Source organism: Myxine glutinosa, chromosome 13 (assembly GCF_964187855.1).
Source record: "Myxine glutinosa chromosome 13, kmMyxGlut1.1, whole genome shotgun sequence".
Taxonomy (NCBI): Eukaryota; Metazoa; Chordata; class Myxini; order Myxiniformes; family Myxinidae; genus Myxine; species Myxine glutinosa.
In genome coordinates, this window is record NC_136273.1 from 67,926,886 (window position 1) to 67,948,930 (window position 22,045).

The 22,045-nt window shown below is 48.2% G+C and overlaps 1 protein-coding gene across 4 annotated transcripts in view; it reads left to right on the plus strand.

Annotated features, from left to right (window-relative positions):
* Positions 1 to 22,045, plus strand: part of LOC137412533 (plastin-2) — a 220,229-nt gene that overhangs the window by 27,858 nt on the left and 170,326 nt on the right. Inside the window, exon 2 of one of the 4 annotated variants that reach the window (XM_078767613.1) lies at positions 20,817 to 20,907. The exons of 2 other annotated variants lie outside the window; for them this stretch is intronic. Coding sequence is in view for 1 of the 2 variants with exons in the window: in XM_068097855.2 (XP_067953956.1) it covers positions 8,460 to 8,513 (54 nt within the window). In the remaining variant the exon portion in view is untranslated. Of the gene's footprint in view, positions 1 to 8,437; positions 8,514 to 20,816; positions 20,908 to 22,045 lie in introns of those variants that run through there. One more of the 4 variants, XM_068097855.2, reaches the window with a different exon arrangement.

Genomic DNA, 22,045 nt, shown 5'->3' on the forward strand with positions numbered 1-22,045 from the left:
GGAATTTGTGATTGAAAAATTTTGATTGGTTGAAATTTGAGAGCAAAATTTATAGTGGAAGATGCCCGATGTGGTGGGATGGCAAATCCACCGTCCCTAACAGAGGGGGCAAAGGAGCTATAGTTTATGGGGTTGGCAGTGAAAACTAGCCCGGAAGGGTTAGGATAAAGTGTGTAGGGATCTAGAGAATGACCATAGGTAACGGTAAGGTTAAGTAGCAACATTGGACAGGTAGTGGGGACATAGAGAGGGTAGTTGGATTATAATGACGAGGGAGCACAATAATATAAGGGGCGACGGGGAAGCGCGAGTTTTAGCAGGGCACCAGGTAGGTCAGATGATGCCGTGTGTGTGTGTGTGTTGAAAGTGTACTCAGCAGCGTATTGTGAGAAGTGTGAGATGTGACATTGTGTTGAGTGAATGAGCTTGCATGGGGTGCAAGTGACGCACAGGTGTGTGGAACGCTTGGTGGGTACGTCCAAGGTGCAGCCGGGGGGTGTGTCCGTGGTGCAGCCGTTGGGTGTGTCCTTGGTGCAGCCGGGGGGGGTGTGTCCGTGGTGCCGCCGGTGGGTGTGTCCGTGGTGCCGCCGGTGGGTGTGTCCGTGGTGCCGCCGGTGGGTGTGTCCGTGGTGCCGCCGATGGGTGTGTCCGTGGTGCCGCCGGTGGGTGTGTCCGTGGTGCCGCCGGTGGGTGTGTCCGTGGTGCCGCCGGTGGGTGTGTCCGTGGTGCCGCCGGTGGGTGTGTCCGTGGTGCCACCGGTGGGTGTGTCCGTGGTGCCGCCGGTGGGTGTGTCCGTGGTGCCGCCGGTGGGTGTGTCCGTGGTGCCGCCGGTGGGTGTGTCCGTGGTGCCGCCGGTGGGTGTGTCCGTGGTGCCGCCGGTGGGTGTGTCCGTGGTGCCGCCGGTGGGTGTGTCCGTGGTGCCGCCGGTGGGTGTGTCCGTGGTGCCGCCGGTGGGTGTGTCCGTGGTGCCGCCGGTGGGTGTGTTCGTGGTGCAGCCGGTGGGTGTGTCCATGGTGCCACCGGTGCACGTGTCCATGGTGCAGCCGGTGGGCGTGTCCGTGGTGCTGCCGGTGCGCGTGTCCGTGTTGCAGCCGGTGGGCGCGTCCGTGGTGCCACCGGTGGGTGCGTCCGTGGTGCAGCCGATGGGTGTGTCCGTGGTGCCGCCGGTGCGTGTGTCCGTGGTGCAGCCGGTGGGTGTGTCCGTGGTGCCGCCGGTGCGCGTGTCCGTGGTGCAGCCGGTGGGCGTGTCCGTGGTGCCGCCGGTGGGCGTGTCCGTGGTGCCGCCGGTGCGTGTGTCCGTGGTGCCGCCGGTGCGTGTGTCCGTGGTGCCGCCGGTGCGTGTGTCCGTGGTGCCGCCGGTGCGTGTGTCCGTGGTGCAGCCGGTGGGTGTGTCCGTGCTGCCGCCGGTGCGTGTGTCCGTGGTGCAGCCGGTGGGTGTGTCCGTGGTGCCGCCGGTGGGTGTGTCCGTGGTGCCGCCGGTGGGTGTGTCCGTGGTGCCGCCGGTGGGTGTGTCCGTGGTGCCGCCGGTGGGTGTGTCCGTGGTGCCGCCGGTGGGTGTGTCCGTGGTGCCGCCAGTGGGTGTGTCCGTGGTGCCGCCGGTGGGTGTGTCCGTGGTGCCGCCGGTGGGTGCGTCCGTGGTGCAGCCAATGGGTGTGTCCTTGGTGCAGCCGATGGGTGCCTCTCGGGCTTGGTGAAATGAGGAATTGCTAGGCAATGCTCGGGAGAGATGTGTGTGAGCGTGGGAAAATCTGGGTGCCTGAGGCAATGGTTTTGAGAATCGAAAGTGTATGGAGCAGTGTATGAGTGAGTAATAGTGATTGAGTGTTGTGTTGAGCAAATGGTCCTGGAGGAAGGAGGGTGCAAGAAGCACCAGGTGTAGGAGTGATTGCACAGGTGTGCAAATCCAGGTGAGAATGGTTATATGGAATACATGGAGTATGGAATATATGGAGTATGGAATGGATGGTCGTGGAGTGAGTATGGTGGAATCTGTGGCGTGGAGTGCATGGTGCGAAGGTGTGGATGGGGGAAAGGAGGATGGACCCCATCACGAATACCCGGGGAGGGTAGTGTAAGTGTTAGGTAGAGGGTACATGTAAATTGTGGCTGGATATTGGCATCTGTGGTGCGTGTGGAAGAATGGTGTTTGGATGGGTGCATTAGTGACGTGGAAATGGCTGGGCGTGTGGCCTGTTAGTATGTGTAGTTGAATGGGCACTCCACCACTGTGAGGATGTTGGCCAGGTGAGGCCGCAGGTGGGCTCTGGGAGCCGTTAGAGTTGTGGATGGGGCCCGAGGATCCAGAGGACGGACCCGGGTAGCCCAGTGCCAGAGAGGGCACCGAGTGGGGAGAGCGCCAGAGGGCCTTTCCCAGTAGATAGGTTAGGATAAGGAGCAGGTAAGCTCAGAGGCAACTGCAGTGGTGGAGGTGTGCAGGTGGGTAGACCTGCTGGGAGAGCCACACGACCCAGTCCTGAAATTGTGCAAGGGCACAGGGAGTTGAATCGGGGGAGTGAGACCCCAAATTGATGAAGCACCACAGTTTGGTCAATGGGAATTTGGTTCTTAAAACCGCATAGAGTAAGATGGCCAATGGATTGGCAGGGAAAGACCCCGGGTAGTGTAAAGTGAGTTAGTCATTTAGAAGATAGTTAGGATTAAGAATCTCCTCGCACCATCTACATCCACTCACCTGAGGTGACAGAACTCCACACCATGCCAGGTTGTTTTTATTATTTTTTGTGCAAATGTTTGAAATGTGAGACGCATCATGACGTGGGTGTGGCATTGTGCTTTGTTGTTCAATCTCTCCCTCCTTATGAGGATTGATGATGAATTGGGTGATGGCAAATTTGGTTAGAGGGATTGTGGGGACGAATTTGGTAAAGGGGAAATATAGGGGAGACGAGACAGTAGTGACGAATTTGTAAATGTGTAGATTTTTGTACATATGGGGTAAGGGCAAGGGTCGAGTAGGTAACAGGGGGGGTGACGTACGGTAGGGATGAGCTTTCTCACTTTGCTCTCCGTACGCACCTCGTCTTGCATTGCCTTGTTTGATGTGTACCCTTGTGACCATACCCCTCACTCACCTGTCTTCTATCCCCCTGTCTCCCACCCGAGGACTGTGCTCTCTGGGCACCGAGGGGAGCATGCGGGAGTCCGCCATTGTGTGCCCGAACTCTCGCAACCACAGCTGCCTGCATCGATGCACCACTTATGGACCACATGTCTGTGGCTGAGCACCACTGATGGACCCCACGGGTTGGGGCATGGCCCCTCTGCTGGAACCGGCCACGATGGCCCAGGATCTTGCTTGCGGACCTCGGTGACGTGGCACCTATGCCACACAGGTGAACCACTCATAGTCGGCCCTGTGGGCCATAAATAAATAAATAAATGGACGCATTGGGTGCCTTTTTATTATGTCCAAATAGGCCGCCAGTAAGAATAACAAGTTGACAACATCTGGAAGAGCATTAGCCAGCAGAGGGAGCCGAAGAGCAAGATCACCAGCAGGGTTTGTTTCGTTATTTTTGTTTGAACTGCGGTGACTGTGCACTCTGGTGCGTGTTGGTACTCCATGGTGCTTTGGTGCATTTTTGGTGCTTTATGGTGCGGCGATGCAGCACAGGCTGTCTCCCCCTCAAAAGAACAATCACAGGTCCTGGGTTAGTTTTGTACATACAAGTAGCGTCATTGTAAATAATGCTCCCCACCGTTCATGTTTAGTTTTGAAAATAATTCCGCAATTCGGTTAGCTGTGGGCGTAAATCTGTTAGGCAGGGTGCAATGTAGCAGGGGGACATACTTATTTGTGTTTTAAAACTGTCGCACTCAGGGTCAGGTTAATTGTAGAGGGAATTACACCTACGTGTCACACTAAATGTTAAGTTTTATAGGCCCGAGGACGTGCCTGGAGGATGAGGGTGCAGTGTTGTGGATTTGGGAATTGTTGTGGTTTTGTATTGTTGTAAGTGTAATGAATTCTTGTAAATATCTCCGTTTTGTGTGTAAAGGTCAAAGATCGTCCTCCTAGTTAAGCCTTATACATACACGTAGCAAATCATATATCCCTCTCTTATAGTTATCTCCTTATTCTATGTAGTTTAAGGCTGTGTTTCCCAATAGTCGACTCTGCATGGCATCAAATGAAATAAGATTAGGTCCCTCCGAAGCCCCCATGGCATATTTGAAGCACCAGTAACTTTGGGTGGGGTTAATGGCATCACCATCGCAATTCGCATTGCCAACTGCATTCGCCGTCCATTACGCACGAGGTCATCTCGGAGCAGAAGGTGGGAGGAGTCAGCCCAGCGCCAGCAACAAGGCGTGGCCTTGCCAACGCCTCCTCTAGGGGTGGGATCGGTGAGCCCTCGCGACCAATCAAGGCCGAGGCGAGCTCACCGATGGGCGTGTCCTGGAGGCCGGCTGCTTGATCGCCCCAGGCACAATATAAGCACACGCGCAAGATCTTTGAGAGAGAGAGAGACAGCAAGCCATTTGTGAAAGAGAGAGAGACAGCAAGCCATTTGTGAAAGAGAGAGAGACAGCAAGCCATTTGTGAAAGAGAGAGAGACAGCGAGAGGGACAGCCAGAGATACAAAGAAGGTGGTGCCAAAGGAGGATTGGAAAAAGAGATACAGCAAGAGAGACAAAGAAGGTGGTGCCAAAGGAGGATTGGAGGGAGAGAGACGCGTCAGACGATTGAGAGAGGACCGGAGCAGATGACAAAGGAGCCCGAGGCGTGTCGAGGAAGGACGAGATACGTGTGCTGCCGCCGCCCTGCTCGCTCCTAGCCCGGAGAGGACCTGCTTGCTGTGCGCCCTGCTCAACCTTCCAGGCTTTGTGGTCCCACCTGAACCTTCTGATCCCTCCAGCCAATCCACTCTGCAATTTCCACATTCGTGTACGTGAGTTAGTTCTGTGTGTCTTGTCCCTGGGGTTAAGTAAGACTGTATAATATAAGTTAATATTTGCACTGTGTCTTCTTCCTCTTCCTCTTCTTCTTCTTCTTCTTCCAGTTACTTTCGTTATCTTTCCTTCTCCTTGGTTCTTTTTGATTGTGTGTAAATAATAATAAATCCTGTTATTCCCTACTTTGTCTTTTTCTTCTTCATTCTCGTTCGGTCGCTTTAGAGGTTTCCCCATTGAGTATATGTGGCGCGATTTTGGCCAACGTTTAAGGATCGGGTCTAGTTCTGTTAATAGTTCGTGCCGCGGTTGCTAAAACCGCTCGGCAATTAACATCTGTCCGCGGTACGAACGAGGTTGTGCACCTGCCTCTTCGGGGGTAGCTGTGCAGCGTCAGGGACCACGTCGGTCAGTTATAGACGAGGGGATTAATCCCTCCTCGATAAGGGGAACAGAGGCCGACGTTGGGTTCCGTAACAATATATTATTGTTTGTTCATCACCCTTGGTGTGGTTTCATTTATTGATTAATTTCAACCAAGGATAACATATCTTTCTGCCGGGGACCCTCTCGGGGTTCAGAGGTTTACCGAGACCAGGGGATAGGGGAGGACCCCGTAACACATGTGCAAGGGTCTCTGGAGTCCACATTTCTGTTCCGCAAAGCAAGTAACCACTGTAAAAGAGTTATTGAGGATGCCAAGCAACATAATGCTGCTTCTGTAGCCGATTCCATTGCGACTCAACAGCTTGGTTCTCGGGACTTTTAGCGAAATGCCAACAGTGTACTCAACCGCAATAAATCTTCGATACCTCCTCTCTTTCATGGACCTTGAGGTGGTTACTTCACCTCTGGATAAGTCTAACCTCTTTTCAAATCGCTTTGTTTCCAGTTCAACACTCAATGATCAGGGATACCCTCTTCCTGATTTTCCATCATGTACAGACTGATATTATTGTTCCATTTATCACTCCTAAGAAGGTTGCTAGAATTATTCATACTCTAGATGCCTCAAAAGCGACTGATCCTGATGGAATCACGGTGATTGTATTGAAGATGTGTTGTCCTGAACTGTCACCGATTCTTGCCAAGCTATTCAACATGTGCTTTTCTGCTTCAGTGTTTCCTTCATCATGGAAAGTGGCTTCTGTTGTCCCTGTTTTCAAGGGTGCCGGTGAGAATTCTGAGCCAAGGTGTGGTTATCGCCCCATCAGCCTGCTTCCTGTAATAAGGAAAGTATTCGAATGCTTCATCAATGATCAACTTCTCAGCCACCTGGTGGACAATGAACTTCTCACTGACTGCCAGTATGGCTTTCGCTATCTCACTCTACTAGTGATCTGCTATCCTTAATTATGGATCATTTCAACAGGGCATTGGAGCTCAAGGGTGAAGCTCGATATCGTAGCTTTGGATATCTCAATAGCCTTTAATAAAGTGTTTCACAAGGATTTGCTACACAGGCTTCAGTCGTATGATATATCTGGAGTACCGTAAAATGGGGGGGAATAGGGACAGCAAGGTGAATAGGGACACAAACTGAAAAAAAGTTCGGAAACTTTTTTCGCTGAAAATTGATAACCATACTGATTTGTTAATATTTGGGTGGAAAGTGTTCTCTTGTTTTTTTTAAAAAGCAACTTATAGTCCCTATTAAACCCATGTATGGGTTAAATAGGATTTTTATGGTTGTCCCTATTCACCCCGTTTTACGGGTGAATAGGGACAGTCACTAATACAAAAAAAAATAATCAAGAAATAGGGTCAGTTTGGAGAAACTTTTTAACCCATATTTTTTGAATTGGCACCGTGGTATATATTATGGCTGCATATTATGTGCATCCATCTGAGCTATCAATTTAGCAATTAGTTGGAAACTCAGGATTGTTTCTTGATTATTATTTTTTTGTATTAGTGAATGTTCCTATTCACCCATAAAACAGGGTGAATAGGGACAGCCATAAAAATCCTATTTATTCCTATTTAACCCATATATGGGGTTAACAGGGACTATAAGTTGCTTTTTAAAAAAACAAGAGAACACTTTCAACCCAAATATCAACAAATCAGTATGGTTATCAATTTTCAGCGAAAAAAGTTTCCGAACTTTTTTTCAGTTTGTGTCCCTATTCACCTTGCTGTCCCTATTCCCCCCCATTTTACGGTAATGCAGTCAATATTCTGGAGTATGCAAATCATTTCAGTTTTCCTTACAAATCGCAAGATGAAGGTGGTACTTGAGGGTCAATCGTCTCCGACTTGCTCCATCAATTCTGGTGTTCCTCAGGGCTTTGTCCTTGGTCCCACTCTGTTCCTTGTTTATATCAATGATCTTCCTGATAATGTTCTGTCTCAGCTAGCCATACAGTCTGGCCAAAAATATTGGCACCCTTGCAATTTTTTCAAATAACTCACAATTTCCTCGAAAAATAAGTTGACATTGACAAAAGTATTTGGTCTCCACAATTCTTTATTTCACTGTTAATATTACAGAACCTTTGTTGTTGATTCAGAACTTAATATATCCTTTCAAATCAGAAAATAAAAAGAAATGGCATTGACAAAATTATTGACACCCGAGACGTAATATTTGGTAGCACAGACTTTGGACAAAATAACTGCAGTCAAGTGCTTCCTATAGCTATGAATGAGCTTCCTTCACGTCTCTACTGGTAGATTGACCACTCTTCTTGAGCAAACCGCTCCAGTTCTCCCAGATTTGAAGGGTGCCTTCTCCCAACTGCTGTTTTCAGATCTCCCCACAGGTGTTCAATGGGATTTAGATCTGGATTCATTGCTAGCCACTTCATAACAGTCCAGCGTTTTGTCTTGAACCATTCCTGGGTGCTTTTTGAAGTGTGTTTGATTGCATTGTCCTGATGCTAGACACATGACTTTCTACAGAGACCCAGCTAACTGACACTGGGTTGATCATTGCACTCCAAAATGCCTTGGTAATCTCCTGATTTCATGATGTCATGCACACATTCAAGGTTCCCAGTGCCAGAGGAAGCACAGAAATCCCAAAACATCACTGAACCTCCTCCATGTTTGACTGTAGGGAAGGTGTTATTTTCTTTGAAGGCTTCATTTTGTTTTTTGTAAATATAGAGATGATGTGCTTTGCAAAAAAAACCCTCTAATTTGGTCTCATCTGTCTAAAATACATAATCCCAGAAGATTTTGGCTTGTTCAGGTGTGTTTTGGCAAACTCCAGTCGGGCTTTGTTATGTCTCTCTCTCTCTCTCTCTCTCTCTCTCTCTCTCTCTCTCTCTCTCCTCTCTCTCTCTCTCTATCTCTATCTCTATCTCTATCTCTCTCTCTCCAGTGGGGTCCTCCCGGGTCTCCTTTCATAAAACCCCCTTTTCATTGAGTTGGTGACGGATGGTGCAAGTTGAAACTGCCCTACCTTGTGTCTGAAGGTCAGCTTTAATCTGTTTTGCAGTTGATCAAGTTGCTTTCTCCACCATTCGAACAATCCTTTGCTGTAATCTTCGATCAGGTTTTCTCTTGCGGCCACGTCCAGGGAGGTTGGCTTCAGTGCCATGGGCCTTACAATACCTGATAACATTGCGTACGGTGGACACAGGAACATCAAGGTCTCTGGAGATTTACTTGTAGCCTTGAGATTGTCCATGCTTGGCTACAATCTTGTGTCTGACCTCCTCAGACAAGTCTCTGATTTTCTTTCTTTTCCCCATGCTCGTTGCGGTACACACAGTGACACAAAAAAGCAGAATGACTCCTTTTATCTATTCAAACTGTTTGAATGAAGTGAGTTTTTATATTGCAGGAACCTGAAACTGACTGTAGGTGAGTTCAATTCCGATGTAAAGGATAATCACCTACTTGAAATCTAATTATTTCTAACAACTTCTAAAAGGTGCCAATAATATTGTCCGGGCCATTTTAGGATTTCTGTGTGGAATAAGCTAAGATTTAGTAATTTTTTTCAGCTTTTTTGTTTTGTTTTACTGAAAACCAAAGAAATACATGTGTGAATACCAAAATAATTTTTAATTTCAACAATTTTCTGGAATAAATGGTGCATTATTTGAAAAAAGTGCAAGGGTGCCAATATTTTTGGCCACGACAGTATATGCTGATGACTCCTCACTCCACTGTACATCTGCAGATTCACTTAACTCCACTTGCAATGAGGTTGGAATTTCACTGGACAATGACTTAGAGAATGTGTTGAAGGGGGGCCATGACTACCTGATAACCTTCAATGCAAACAATACTAAAATATTGGCCATATCTTGCTGTAGAAACAGGTGTTTCCTTTTTTTGCACATGGGGTCTTCAACCTTAACAACATCATCTGAGCTTCGGCTTTTTGATCTGGACATCTCCTCTAACCTCCGTTGGAATAAGTACATTTCTGGTATTGCTAAGCGTGCTTCAAGGGAGAGTTGGTTGTCTTTATTGAGCGCAGAGGTATTTACCTCCTGATGCTGTTTTGTATCTGTAGAAGACAACTATACGTCCTCTCATGGAGTGCTGTTGCCACATTTGGGCTGTAGCACCACCTTGCCACTTATCTTTACTTGATAGTATAGGCTCCAGAAACGCATTGTCAACCTGGTTCGTGCAGAAATGGCTTCAACTCTTCAACCGCTCTCTCACTGTAGGTCAGTTGCCACTCTTGGTTTGTTCTACATATAATTTCATGGCGAATGTTTTGTTGGACTTTCTAACTTGGTTCCTCCCATACCAGTGTTTGGATGCAAGACTCCATCACTGCTCATCTCCGCTCAGTTTGCCATCTCCGCTCACCCATACACTATAGCTGATCCAAACGCAGAATGCGAAAGACTATGCAAATAGTTTTATCCCTCGTGCTGTCTCGCTCAGGAATGCAATACCTGTAACATGCTTCCCATTATATCCTACGATCTACTCAGCTTTAAGACTCAGCATTCCTACTTCTGACATCTTTGAGGTTTCATCACATTTTATCTGACTTATGCTACTTCCTGTGTCTTGGATGTTTTATTGTTATTATATTTTTGTTTGTTTTGTTTTGTCCTTATCTTTTTCTAACATTCCCTTAGCCTCTTACCTAGAGTGGCTTTATGCCTTGTTTGGGGTTATTTCCATTTGAAATACAAAAATAACTAGAACGACCCTCTTCGACGTCACGATGTCAACCAATATGCCTCCGCCCACATTATTACATAATATAATTCTTATACCAAGTTTGCTTTAAATCCATTCAGCTGTTGTCAAGTTATAACATTTTTACATGACATGACCTCTGACCTTTGCCCTCTTGACCCCAGCATTTAATCAGTTAATGTTTACATCATTATACATACCTGTACCAAATCTTTATTGAAATCCCTTCAGCTGTTGACAAGTTATCACATATTTACCTGACATGACCTCTTACCTTTGACATTGGGACCCCAAAATCGAATCAGTTAAGCTTTACATCATTATATTGTTACGGATCTCAACGTCGGCCTTTTCCCTTTACCAAGGGGGGTTGATCCCCTTGTCTGTCACTGACCGACGTGAGTCCTCGAAGTTACAACGTCCTTCCCAGACCGACGGTAGGTAGGGTTTGTTAGGCCTAGGGGTTCGCTACTTACCTAATTACTACCGCCAGCCGGGAACGAGGGAATAACTTCTGCTCGAAACACGGTTTTAGATGGACTAGTTGCCGAGCGGTTTTAGCAACCCGAAGTTCGAGCCATTAACAATATTACAAACCCGATTATGAGCGTTGGCCAAAATCGTGCCACAGGTGTTCAATCAGGTAAAAGACAAAGACGATCGGGCGAGAATGAAGAAGCCGAAGGTAGGAAAGAACAGATATTTATTAACTACTATACAAAAACCAATCAAAGAAGAAGAAAACGAAAGTAATGTACAGTGAAGATAGAAGACACAGTGCAATTCTTAAAACAAGCTTACTTAAACCCAGGGACAAGACAAACAAGACAAACTCACGGACACGAATTGGGAATTTAAGGTAGGATTGGCTGGAGGGAGAAAAAGGGTCCGTGCAGGGCGGTAGGCCGGAGGTGAGCGGCCGCCGACTTCCCCGCACTCTGGTTCATGTGCAGGTTTGCTCGCAGCAGTGCGTCAGGGCTTCTCGCGGCTGGTTGAAGCGGGGCTGGTTGAAGCAGCGTCTCTCTGAGGCCTCGTACGTCCTCCGAAGCTCTCGTGACTTGCGCAACACTCACAGCACTCGCAGAACTTGTTCACACGCCTCCCGCCACAGAACTCTCTTTGGTGCAGTGCACCTCCCTCAAAAACTCTCTGTGGGGGCTTCTTGCAATGGGTTATATATGGCCACACCTTGGAACCTTCGCGAACCTACTCGATGTTTCTCACCACCCCCTCTCAAGCCACACCCACTGAGCCTTGGTTGGTCGGAAAGGGCTGGCTGATTCCACCGGGCCACGCCCGTAATGTAGCTCCTCCCCCCTTCTTCTCCGTGGTGACCTCGTGTTCAATGGAGGCGAATGCTGCTGGCAATGTAGGCGAACGCTGCTGGCAATTAAGTTTTGGGGCAATTGAAAAGGGGATCTATCTTATTTGATTTGGTGCAACGTAAGATCGACTAGTGGGAACATGGCCTTATACTGAAACACATAATAATGAAATAACTATGGAGAGATCCTATGGTTCGCTACGTGGTGCGATGGACTAACTAAGGTGCGATTATTTCATCTAACAGCCAATTAAGGGGAAATGTACACAGGGGATATTTATAAGGGAATTTAATACTAAATTTCATGTGAAGGTTCTAAAAACTGCAACACAGCACCCTCATTCCTCACGGGATGTCCCGGCCCGAAAACTTTAACTTAATGTGGCACGCATTTGTAATTTCCCTCTACAATTAATCTGACCCTGAGTGCGACAGTTTTAAAACACAAATAAATATGTCCCCCTATTACGTTGCATCCTACCTAACGGATTCATGCCCACAACTAACCGAATTGCGGAATTAATTTTCAAACTACACATGAACAGTGGGGAGCATTATTTACAAGTGACGTTATTTGACTATTTACAAAACTGCAACCCAGGACCTGTCATTTTTCTTTTTAGTAGACAAAAAGAATCCTGTGGGAGGGAGGAGACAGCATGCACTGCATCGACGCACCAGCACAAATAAACACCAAAGCACCAAAATGCACAGTCATGCACCATCCAGTGCTCCATTGCACAATAACAAAAAAAAACACACTGATGATCTTTGTCTTGTTCTGCTGGGCCGTCGTTCTTGATGTTGTCTCTTCCAGATGTTGACTTTCTTCCCCTTGTGGCTTGCTGCCTATTTGCAGTAATAAAGAAAAGGCACAAAAGGTGTCCAATTTTTATTTATGGCCCACAGGGGCCAACTATGGGTGGTCCACCTGCATGGCTTAGGTGCCACCGTGACCGTGGTCCACAAGCAAGATCTTTCTCTGGCCAACCTGGCCGGTCCCAGCAGAGGGGCCATGCCACAAAACGTGTGGTCCATAAATGGTGCTCGGCCACAGTACTGTGGTCCATAAGGTGGTGCATGGCCGCAAGATGTGCGGTCCATAAGTGGTGCATGGATGCAGGCAGCTTGCAGCGGGAATTCGGGCACACAATTGCGGGCTCCCGCACGCTCCCCCTCAGTGCCCAGAGAGCACGGTCCATGGGTGGGGAAGGAAGACAAAGCAGGCAGCGTTAGCGAGGGGTAAGGTCACAAGGGTACACATCAATCAAGGTAATGCAGAGCGAGGTGCGCACAGAGAGCGAAGTGAGAAAGCTCGTTCCTAACGTACGCCACCCCCCCTGTCACCTACTCCACCTTTGCCCTTACCCCATATTTACAAACAATTTACAATTCATCTCTAGCGTCACGTCTTCCCCATATCTCCCCTAATACCAAATTCGTCACAATCCCTCTAACCAAATTTGCCATCACCCAAATGCCTCATCAATTCCTCATAAGGAGGAAGAAATGGAATATCCAGCACAATGTCTCACCCACGTCATGATGCGTCTCTCATTTCCAAAACATTTGCACAAAAATAAACAAAACAACCATGGCATGGTGTGGAGCACCGTCGTCTCCTCAGGTGAGTGGATGCAGATGGTGCGAGGAGATTCTGAATCCTAACTACTTCCTAAATGACCTTAACACACTTTACACTACCCGGGGTCTTTCCCTGCCAATCCATTGGCAATCTTACTCTATGCGGTTTTAAGAACCAAATTCCCATTGACCAAACTGTGGTGCTCACCAATTTGGAGTCTCACTCCCCCGATTCAACTCCCTGTGCCTTCGCACAATTTCAGGACTGGGTCATGTGGCTCCCCTAACAGGTCTACCTACCTGTGCGCCTTCGCCACTGAAGTTGCCACCCGAGCATACCTGCTCCTCACTAACCTATCTAACTGGGGAAGCTCCTCCCTGGCACTTACCCCCTCGGTGCCCTCTCTGGCACTGGGCTACCCGGGTCCGTCCTCAGGATCCTCGTGCCCCATCCACAACAACTCTAACTGGCTCCCAGAGCCTACCTGTGGCCTCACCTGGCCGACGGACTAACAGTGGCGGAGCGCTCAATCAACCATACCTCCAACAGGCCACACGCCCAGCCATTTCCACGTCACTAATGCACCCATCCAAACACCATTCTTCCACACGCACCACAGATGCCAATATCCAACCACAATTTACCTATACCCTCGACCTAACTCTTAAACTACCCTCCCTGGGTATTCGTGATGGGGTCCATCCTCCCCATCCACTGCCTTCGCACCAACCACTCCACTCCACAGTTTCCACCATACTCACTCCACACCATCCATTCCATACTCCATTTACTCCAGACCATTCATTCAACCATTCTCCATACACCTGTTCACTCACTTGCACACCTGTGCTCACACACCTGGTGACACCTGCACCCTCCTTCCTCCCAGGCTTCTTCATTCCATACAACGCCATTCACCCATACTCACAATACTCTGCTCAATACTCTTTCAACACCCACACACAGCATCATCTGATCTACCTGGTGCCCTCCTAAAACTCGCGCTTCCCAGTCGCCCCTTATACTATTGCGCTCCCTCGTCATTATAATCCACTAATCTACCTACGTCCCCTACTACAAGTATCATGTCGCTACTTAACCCTACAGTTACCTATGGTCATTTCTAAGTCCCTATACAATTATCCAAACCCTCACTGGCTTGGTTTACACCGCCATAACCCCATAACTAGTGCTCGTGTGCCCGGGGGATGTGAGGGATGGTGGATTTGCCATCCTTCTACATCACCATCGCCAATCAAATTTTTGCCCATCACACCAATCAAATTTGCCAATCACGCCAATCAAATTTGCCAATCATGACAATCATCTTCGCCAATCAAATTTGCCAATCATCAATTTCCTACCCCTATTCGTCCATTAAACTTCGAGCCTTGGTGCGTCATTACATTCTCAAAGCGCGGCTTTGCGAAGCCGCGCAATGCATTCGGGTGGTTTGGTCGCCTGCAGATTGAATCCGTCCGGCATTCGGTTCAGGGGAGGAGGTTTGCTCGGGCCGAGATTCCACGCACCATCTCGGCGCGGAGGCTTTCGGTCTCCGGCCCGATGGCTCAATCTCGCCCGGCCGGAACGCCACAACCAAAAGGGGGCGTCGCTCCGGTCCCTCCTACCTGCCCTCGAACCGGGCCGGTCGCCTTGCCCGCCAAAGTCCGGACTCGACCGTGCGGGGCGGGCCCCGGCTCGGATCGTGCACGACGCTCCGAAGGGAAGCGATGCTGCACCGATCCCCGCCGGCTCCCGCAACAAACAAAGCGCACCGTGCACCGAGTGCCCGCGTCGGCTATCCGTCGCCCTAAACGCTGCCCCGGTCCACGTCGATGCCATACTTGCATGCTCACACGCATACGCGACCCCTTTCACACTCATCAAGCCTGGCGCTCCTACGCCGCTCGTACATCCCACGCATTCTACCACTGTACTCCCTCCTGTTACACACCACTCGCTGTCCGCACACTCCATAACACACTTTGGCGCACACTCATCATTCGCACACTTCTCGCGTGCACTCTCCCCCATTACGTACTCCGTAACCACCACGGGCATGCACTCTTGCATCCACCCACTCACGCGCTCCGATGTGCCCTCCCGCACCCGCGCCACCACCAACTCAGGTGTGCATTCTCGCACACTCTCTCCGTCCATCCCAAGCATGCAACGCGCACCCGCTCCTCATCCATCTCACTCCGTATCACTCTCATCACCGCACGTACACTCCGTATCGCTCTCACTCTCTGTGTCACATTCTCTCTCTGACGCACACTTTTTTCTTACACGCGCGCCATTTCCACTCACACAGTGCCCAGCGGACCTCCCACAAATGCCCGCGGTACGCTGGGATCCCAAGCGCGCGAAAATTCTTTTCACGCCAATCATCTTCCTGCAAAACCTCTTCGCACCATATCCCACCTTACTCACCTTTGGGATCCTCCTCTCCACGTGCACCTGCAAATCTTTATAAGGATTAGCAAGTACGGCATCAGGATGTGAACTTGGACTTTGTGCATTATCCATCACTTCCTTCAATTCCTGGGCTACCTCCGTCGTCTTTTCAATTTCAACTCCAACTACTTTTTCTTTATTCACCTCGACGACCGCTGGCTTTATTAAAATTCCCTCTTCTACCTCAGCGGTCGCCGGCTTCCCCATACCCCGGGTTGCGATTTCTACCCCGGTCCACCCGGCTGTGCTTTGCTCCACCTCGCTCAATCCGAGCTCCTCGACTCACGTTACCTCATCGCGCACCCTTGGGACCTGCTCGCCCAACATACGATCCATGCTCTCCCCACATCTTTGCATGCTCTCACCCATTCTGTCCCCAAATTTACCGATTCGCTCCAATTTGCTTCCTAGCCCCCCGATTCGATTTCCCAAGTCATTTCTCAACTCCCCAATTTGGCTACTGGTACCCCTCGCTTCGTCCCTCATTGCTCCCATTTGGCCTCCCAATTTCTCACTATCAGCCTCAATCCCACAAGTTGGTTTCCCATTTCCATTTGGATGACTGCCCACAGCTGTGCCATGAGGGCTTGCATGTCTATCCCTCCCACCTGCGCCGCGGGCGCGGCTACCGCGGTCACGTGCGCGGCGCCATTTGGTGCTGCTGCAACCTCGTGCGCGAGGCCGCCATCTCGTGCGCCTGAAATCTCCGCTACCACATCCTCATTGCTCTCCTCCTCCAATTCCCTCAATTCCTCCCCGGGATCCTGGGTTACCTCCAAACCCTCCTCTAGCTCCCCTACCGGCATCCGATCACCTTGATCATCCATGGCACGATTTTAATTTGGATTTTATAACAAAATTTTGGCCGCTCGTAATTTTGACCAAATTTTTTAGATGTTAAAAATTTGGTTCGGGTCCAAATCCCACTCCTGACACCAATTGTTACGGATCTCGACGTCGGCCTTTTCCCCTTACCAAGGGGGGTTGATCCCCTTGTCTGTCACTGACCGACGTGAGTCCTCGAAGTTGCAACGTCCTTCCCGGACCGACGGTAGGTAGGGTTTGTTAGGCCTAGGGGTTCGCTACTTACCTAATTACTACCGCCAGACGGGAACGAGGGAATAACTTCTGCTCGAACCACGGTTTTAGATGGACTAGTTGCCGAGCGGTTTTAACAACCCGAAGTTCGAGCCATTAACAATTACTAACCCGATTATGAGCGTTGGCCAAAATCGTGCCACAGGTGTTCAATCAGGTAAAAGACAAAGACGATCTGGCGAGAATGAAGAAGCCAAAGGAAGGAAAGAACCGATATTTATTAACTACTATACAAAAACCAATCAAAGAAGAAGAAAACGAAAGTAATGTACAGTGAAGATAGAAGACACAGTGCAATTCTTAAAACAAGCTTACTTAAACCCCAGGGACAAGACAAACAAGACAAACTCACGTACACGAATGGGGAATTGAAGGTAGGATTGGCTGGAGGGAGAAGAAGGGTCCGTGCAGGACGGCAGGCTGGAGGTGAGTGGCCGCCGACTCCCCCGCACTCTGGTTCAGGCGCAGGTTTGCTTGCAGCAGCGCATCAGGGCTTCTCGTGGCTGGTTGAAGTGGGGCTGGTTGAAGCAGCGTCTCTCTCAGGCCTCGTACGTCCTCCGAAGCTCTCGTGACTTGCGCAACACTCACAGCACTCGCAGAACTTGTTCACACGCCTCCCACCACAGAACTCTCTTTGGTCCAGCACACCTCCCTCAAAAACTCTGTGGGGGCTTCTTGCAACGGGTTATATATGGCCACACCTTGGAACCTTCGCGAACCTACTTGATGTTTCTCACCACCCCCTCTCAAGCCACAGCCACTGAGCCTTGGTTGGTCGGCAAGGGCTGGCCGATTCCACCTTTGATGACGAGATGCGGGCCACGCCCGTAATGTAGCTCCTCCCCCTTCTTCTCCGAGTTGACCTCGTGTTCAATGGAGGCGAATGCTGCTGGAAATGTAGGTGAACGCTGCTGGCAATTAAGTTTTGGGGCAATTGAAAAGGGGATCTATCTTATTTGATTTGGTGCAATGTAAGATCGACTAGTGGGAACATGGCCTTATACTGAAACACATAATAATGAAATAACTATGGAGAGATCCTATGGTTCGCTACATGGTGCGATGGACTAACTAAGGTGCGATTATTTAATCTAACAGCCAATTAAGGGGAAATGTACACGGGTTATTTATAAGGGAATTTAATACTTAATTTCATGTGAAGGTTCTAAAAACTGCAACAATATATACATGTACCAAGTTTGAATTAGATCACTTCAGCTGTTCTCAAGTTCTAAACCTATTCGGACTTTGACCTTTGACCTTTTCCCCCAAAATATACTCAGTTAATCTTTACATCATTATACATACCTGTTCCAAGTTTGAATTAGATTACTTAAGTTGTTCTCAAGTTGTAGGCCTATAACAGATTTTGACCTTTGACCTCTTGGCACAAATTTATAATCAGTTAATCTTTACATCACCATACATACCTGTACCAAATTTGAATTAGATCACTTCAGCCATTCTCAAGTTATAGACCTATTATAGACTTTGACCTTTGACCTTTGACTGTTGCCCCAAAATTATAATCAGTTAATCTTTACATCATTATACATACCTATACCAAGTTTGAGTTAGATCACTTCAGCTGTTCTCAAGTTATAGACATATTACAAACTTTGACCTTTGACCTCTTGACCCCAAAATATAATCAGTTCAACTTTACATCATTCTGCATAAGTGTACCAAATTTGGTCATAATCCCATCACTGGTTCACAAGTTATCGTGGTAACAGTGTTTTACCTAACATGACCTCCTTTGGCCTTAGATCTTGTGACCTCCAAAATCTAATCAGTTAAACTTTACCTCATTATACACACCTGCACCAAGTTTGACGAAGATCCCTTCACCCGTTCTCAAGTCATCACGGTAACGAAAACCCATCATGGACGGACGCACAGCCGGACAGACAACCTGAAAACATAATGCCTCGGGCGACTTCGTCGGAGCCATAAAAATGGCCTTTGTGTCCTTTACAAGAGCAACTTAAAACATCAAAGGAAAAGCTCTACAAAACCGTGCCATGTTGTTCACCATAAAGTGAACTTTTGTTTTTGTTTTCCAAAATAATTCAGTTAATTTTGGGGCTATTCAAAAATGGTACAGGTATGCATGCTACAGGTAAACATGGTACATGTATGTATGGTGATGTAAAGGTTAACTGATAAAATTTTGGGGTCAAGAGGTCAAAGGTCAAAGGGTGTAATACGTCTATAACTTGAGAACGGCTAAATGGATCTAATTCAAACTTGGTACAAATATGTATAATGATGTGAAGATTAACTTATTCGATTTTTGGGTCCCGAGGTCAAAGCTCAGAGGTCATATCAGGTAAAAATGTGATAACCTGTGAACAGCTGAAGGGATTGAAATTAAAACTTGGTACAGATATATATAATGATGTAAACATGAACTGATTAAATTCTGGAATCAAGAGGTCAAAGGTCAGATGTCATGTCAGGTAAAAATGTGATAACTTGAGAACAGCTGCATGGATTTAAAGCAAACTTGGTACAAGTATTATAATGATGTAATAATGTGGGCGGAGGCATATGGGTCGACGTCGTGATGTCGAAGAGTATCGTTCTAGTTGTTTTCTGTTTCTGGTTGAATTCCAAATCCAAATCATGTTTTGCCTTTGCATTTGACAATGGCGTTCAGTGTGACTATATTGGTGGATGAGTGGTTGCACTCGTTCATGCATTGGAAGAGTACCGGTACTCTCGAACTGTGTGTGTGTGTGTGTGTGTGTGTGTGTGTGTGTGTGTGTGTGTGTGTGTGTGTGTGTGTGTGTGTGTGTGTGTGTGCGTGTGTGTGTGCCGAGGTGCCAACCTCCCACAGGAATGGCCACCTGACGAACACTCGGACAATCACAGGAAAATTTATTAAATATACATGTACATGGGAGAAGCTGGTGGATAACCAAGCGGCACTCAGAATATCCCACAAAGCTTCTCAGCCTATGCACAGTGTTACGGATTCGTCACTTCCGTTGTGGTGGTTTTCATCCACTTGAAACATTTTTGGTTCCATGTACTATTATTGTTTTCAAAAGGTTTATTGTGTATGAACTGTTTTCAAAAGGTGAAAAAGTTAGTGTTAAAAAGAAACAGGAAACCGGATTGGGAACCGGACGATGACGAGGAGGAGAGAAAAGAAGGTGGAGCGAGTGGAGTCGGACAGAAGCATAGTTGCTTTGCGGTCTGGAGCGAACGTTGGTGAGCAAGAGTCATGAGTGAACTTTGGGTTTCCCAGGAAAGGGATTCCTGCGACAGAGTTGTTATCGCTGTGACAGATCAACCTGCGTGACAGGTTTTGCGGTGGATTCTGAAGAGAATCATCATCATCATCATCGTGCCGTTACGCCACGAGAACGGGCCGTCAACCATTTTGACTCGCGCAGGACTTGCGCTTCGCTCAAGGTTTCATCTCACTTCGACCATCTTCACTGCATTCAGACATCGATCTGGTGTGTGTGTGTGTGTGTGTGTGTGTGTGTGTGTGTGTGTGTGTGTGTGTGTGTGTGTGTGTGTGTGTGTGTGTGTCTGTGTGTGTGTGTGTGTGTGTGTGTGTGTCTGTGTGTGTGTGTAACGTGGCTTTTGAGTGGAAAATTTGCATGTCGCCGACTGTGAGCCGTGAAACGCCCATACCCGAGGGTGTGATTTCCCAGTCGCCTGGAGGGCACCTTTGGATTTCCCAGTCGCCCTCGGGCGCCTTTCCGCAGCTTTGGCCACGTGAGTGTGACTGTAATCCGAACGGGATTCTGGTCGATTGGACATCATTCTGACGATCGAGGTTCAACTTGGGTTTGAAGCCGGGAAAGAGACATTGGGAATGTTCTTGGTTCACTCACTTGGAGCACAGTGAGTTATATGTTGCGAAACTGATGGTACCATCATAGGAGATATTGATTGTACTCTTGATTACTATTATTGTTGTACTGTTATTCTTGTGTGATCTTAATACAATATTTGTTTGTGAGTAACAATTGGTGTGGCTTCTCCATTGATCTTTGACATACAGAATAACACATTTTTCTGCCGTGACTCCTCTCGGGGCTCGGAGGTACACCGTGACCAGGGGGTCGGGGAGGAGCATGTAACAACAGCCAGCTAGAGTTTATATAGTAACATCAAAGTATGTGAAGGAGAAAAGATAAGAATTGTGCCTGTCTCGTAAGGAGAAAACTATTTCCCCTTCCACCCAGTCTTGCCCAAGGTTGAGAGAAAACCTCAATAACAGGATATGTTTACGATGTCAGTTTTAGGACAATCATCACTGCTGCCATGTTTTCCCACTCTTCCTTGAATGCACAGCAGTTGCCCAGCAATGGACCCAAATGTATGAAATCCTCGACACGTGTGCGTGTGCGTGTGTCGTTCTATCTTCACAGGCAAGTTTCAAAAGGTGGGACTGAGCCCTCCCAGGTCTCGAACTATCCATCTTAGTGTGTTTGTATGTATATATTGTTACGTTTGTGGGGTTAGGCATGGAATACTTTAGGAAAGTTAGAATAGTGTAGGTTTAGAATGCTCCTTATGCAGCGAAGAATCTCGATGTAGATAAGAAGGCCGTCTGTCCGGGAAAGAGTGTTTGCATGTCGCCATAAGGGGCGTGGCTTTGTGCTAATTAATTATAGGGCTTAAAGATTAATTCCCCAGTGTGTAATTTGCCCCCTGTGATCTTCCCTCCTCCTTTATTACAATTAAACAACAACAATAGCGATGTAATGGACTCATTCGCTCCCAACGCCGCCAGGGCTAACCAATATCCAGCATAATTCCCGAATGACCGTTTGGATGGCGTGACGTCAGAGAGCGAGAAAGTTTGGGGTCGTAAAAAGGAGAGTTGGAGAAAAGGATCGGGTGCTAATGTGGGTTTTTTTCTTGAAGAGGAACGTTGGACATCTTTGGTTTGCGCCTGTGACCGGAGGGCTGGCCTTTTTTGGACACTGGTGAAAAGAGGCAGGCTCTCATGCTGACTTTCAGGGAAGGTGGTCAATTTTTGTCTGGCTCGTGTGTGATCATGGAATGAAGGAGGAGAAGGAGTCTGTGGCTCTGATTCAGTCTCTTTGCACGAACAAGAAGGGCACCATTTTCCTTTGTTCTTGCAGGTGTGATTTTGCTCGTGGGCTCGAGCAGGACGCCAGCCATTGTTGTTCGGCTGGGTCGTGGTTTGGGCGTTTTGGAGGAGAAAAGAAGAAGAAGAAGCATGTCCTTCTCTTTCTTCTGGTCCTGGCTTTGTGGCAGACGGTCTTTTTTTGTGCTTCGGGTCGCTCGGCTGCGGCTGTTCTGGTTCGGTTCACTGGTGTTGATAAAGAGCAGTGCTAACCTTCGTGGCTGGTTTGACCCTGAGGAGAAGGTGTGGGTGACAGTTTGTGGGGGTCTTGGCGCTTCGGACCGAGTTTGGAGCGAAGGAGGAGCGCCCACCAAAATTACCTCACATACGTGGCGCTGTCAAGAATGACTCCGCGCCATTGTTGAAGCGGTTCCCGGCCACCTCGAACCGAGATTTTATCATTGCACGACCTCATTGAGAGAGATTA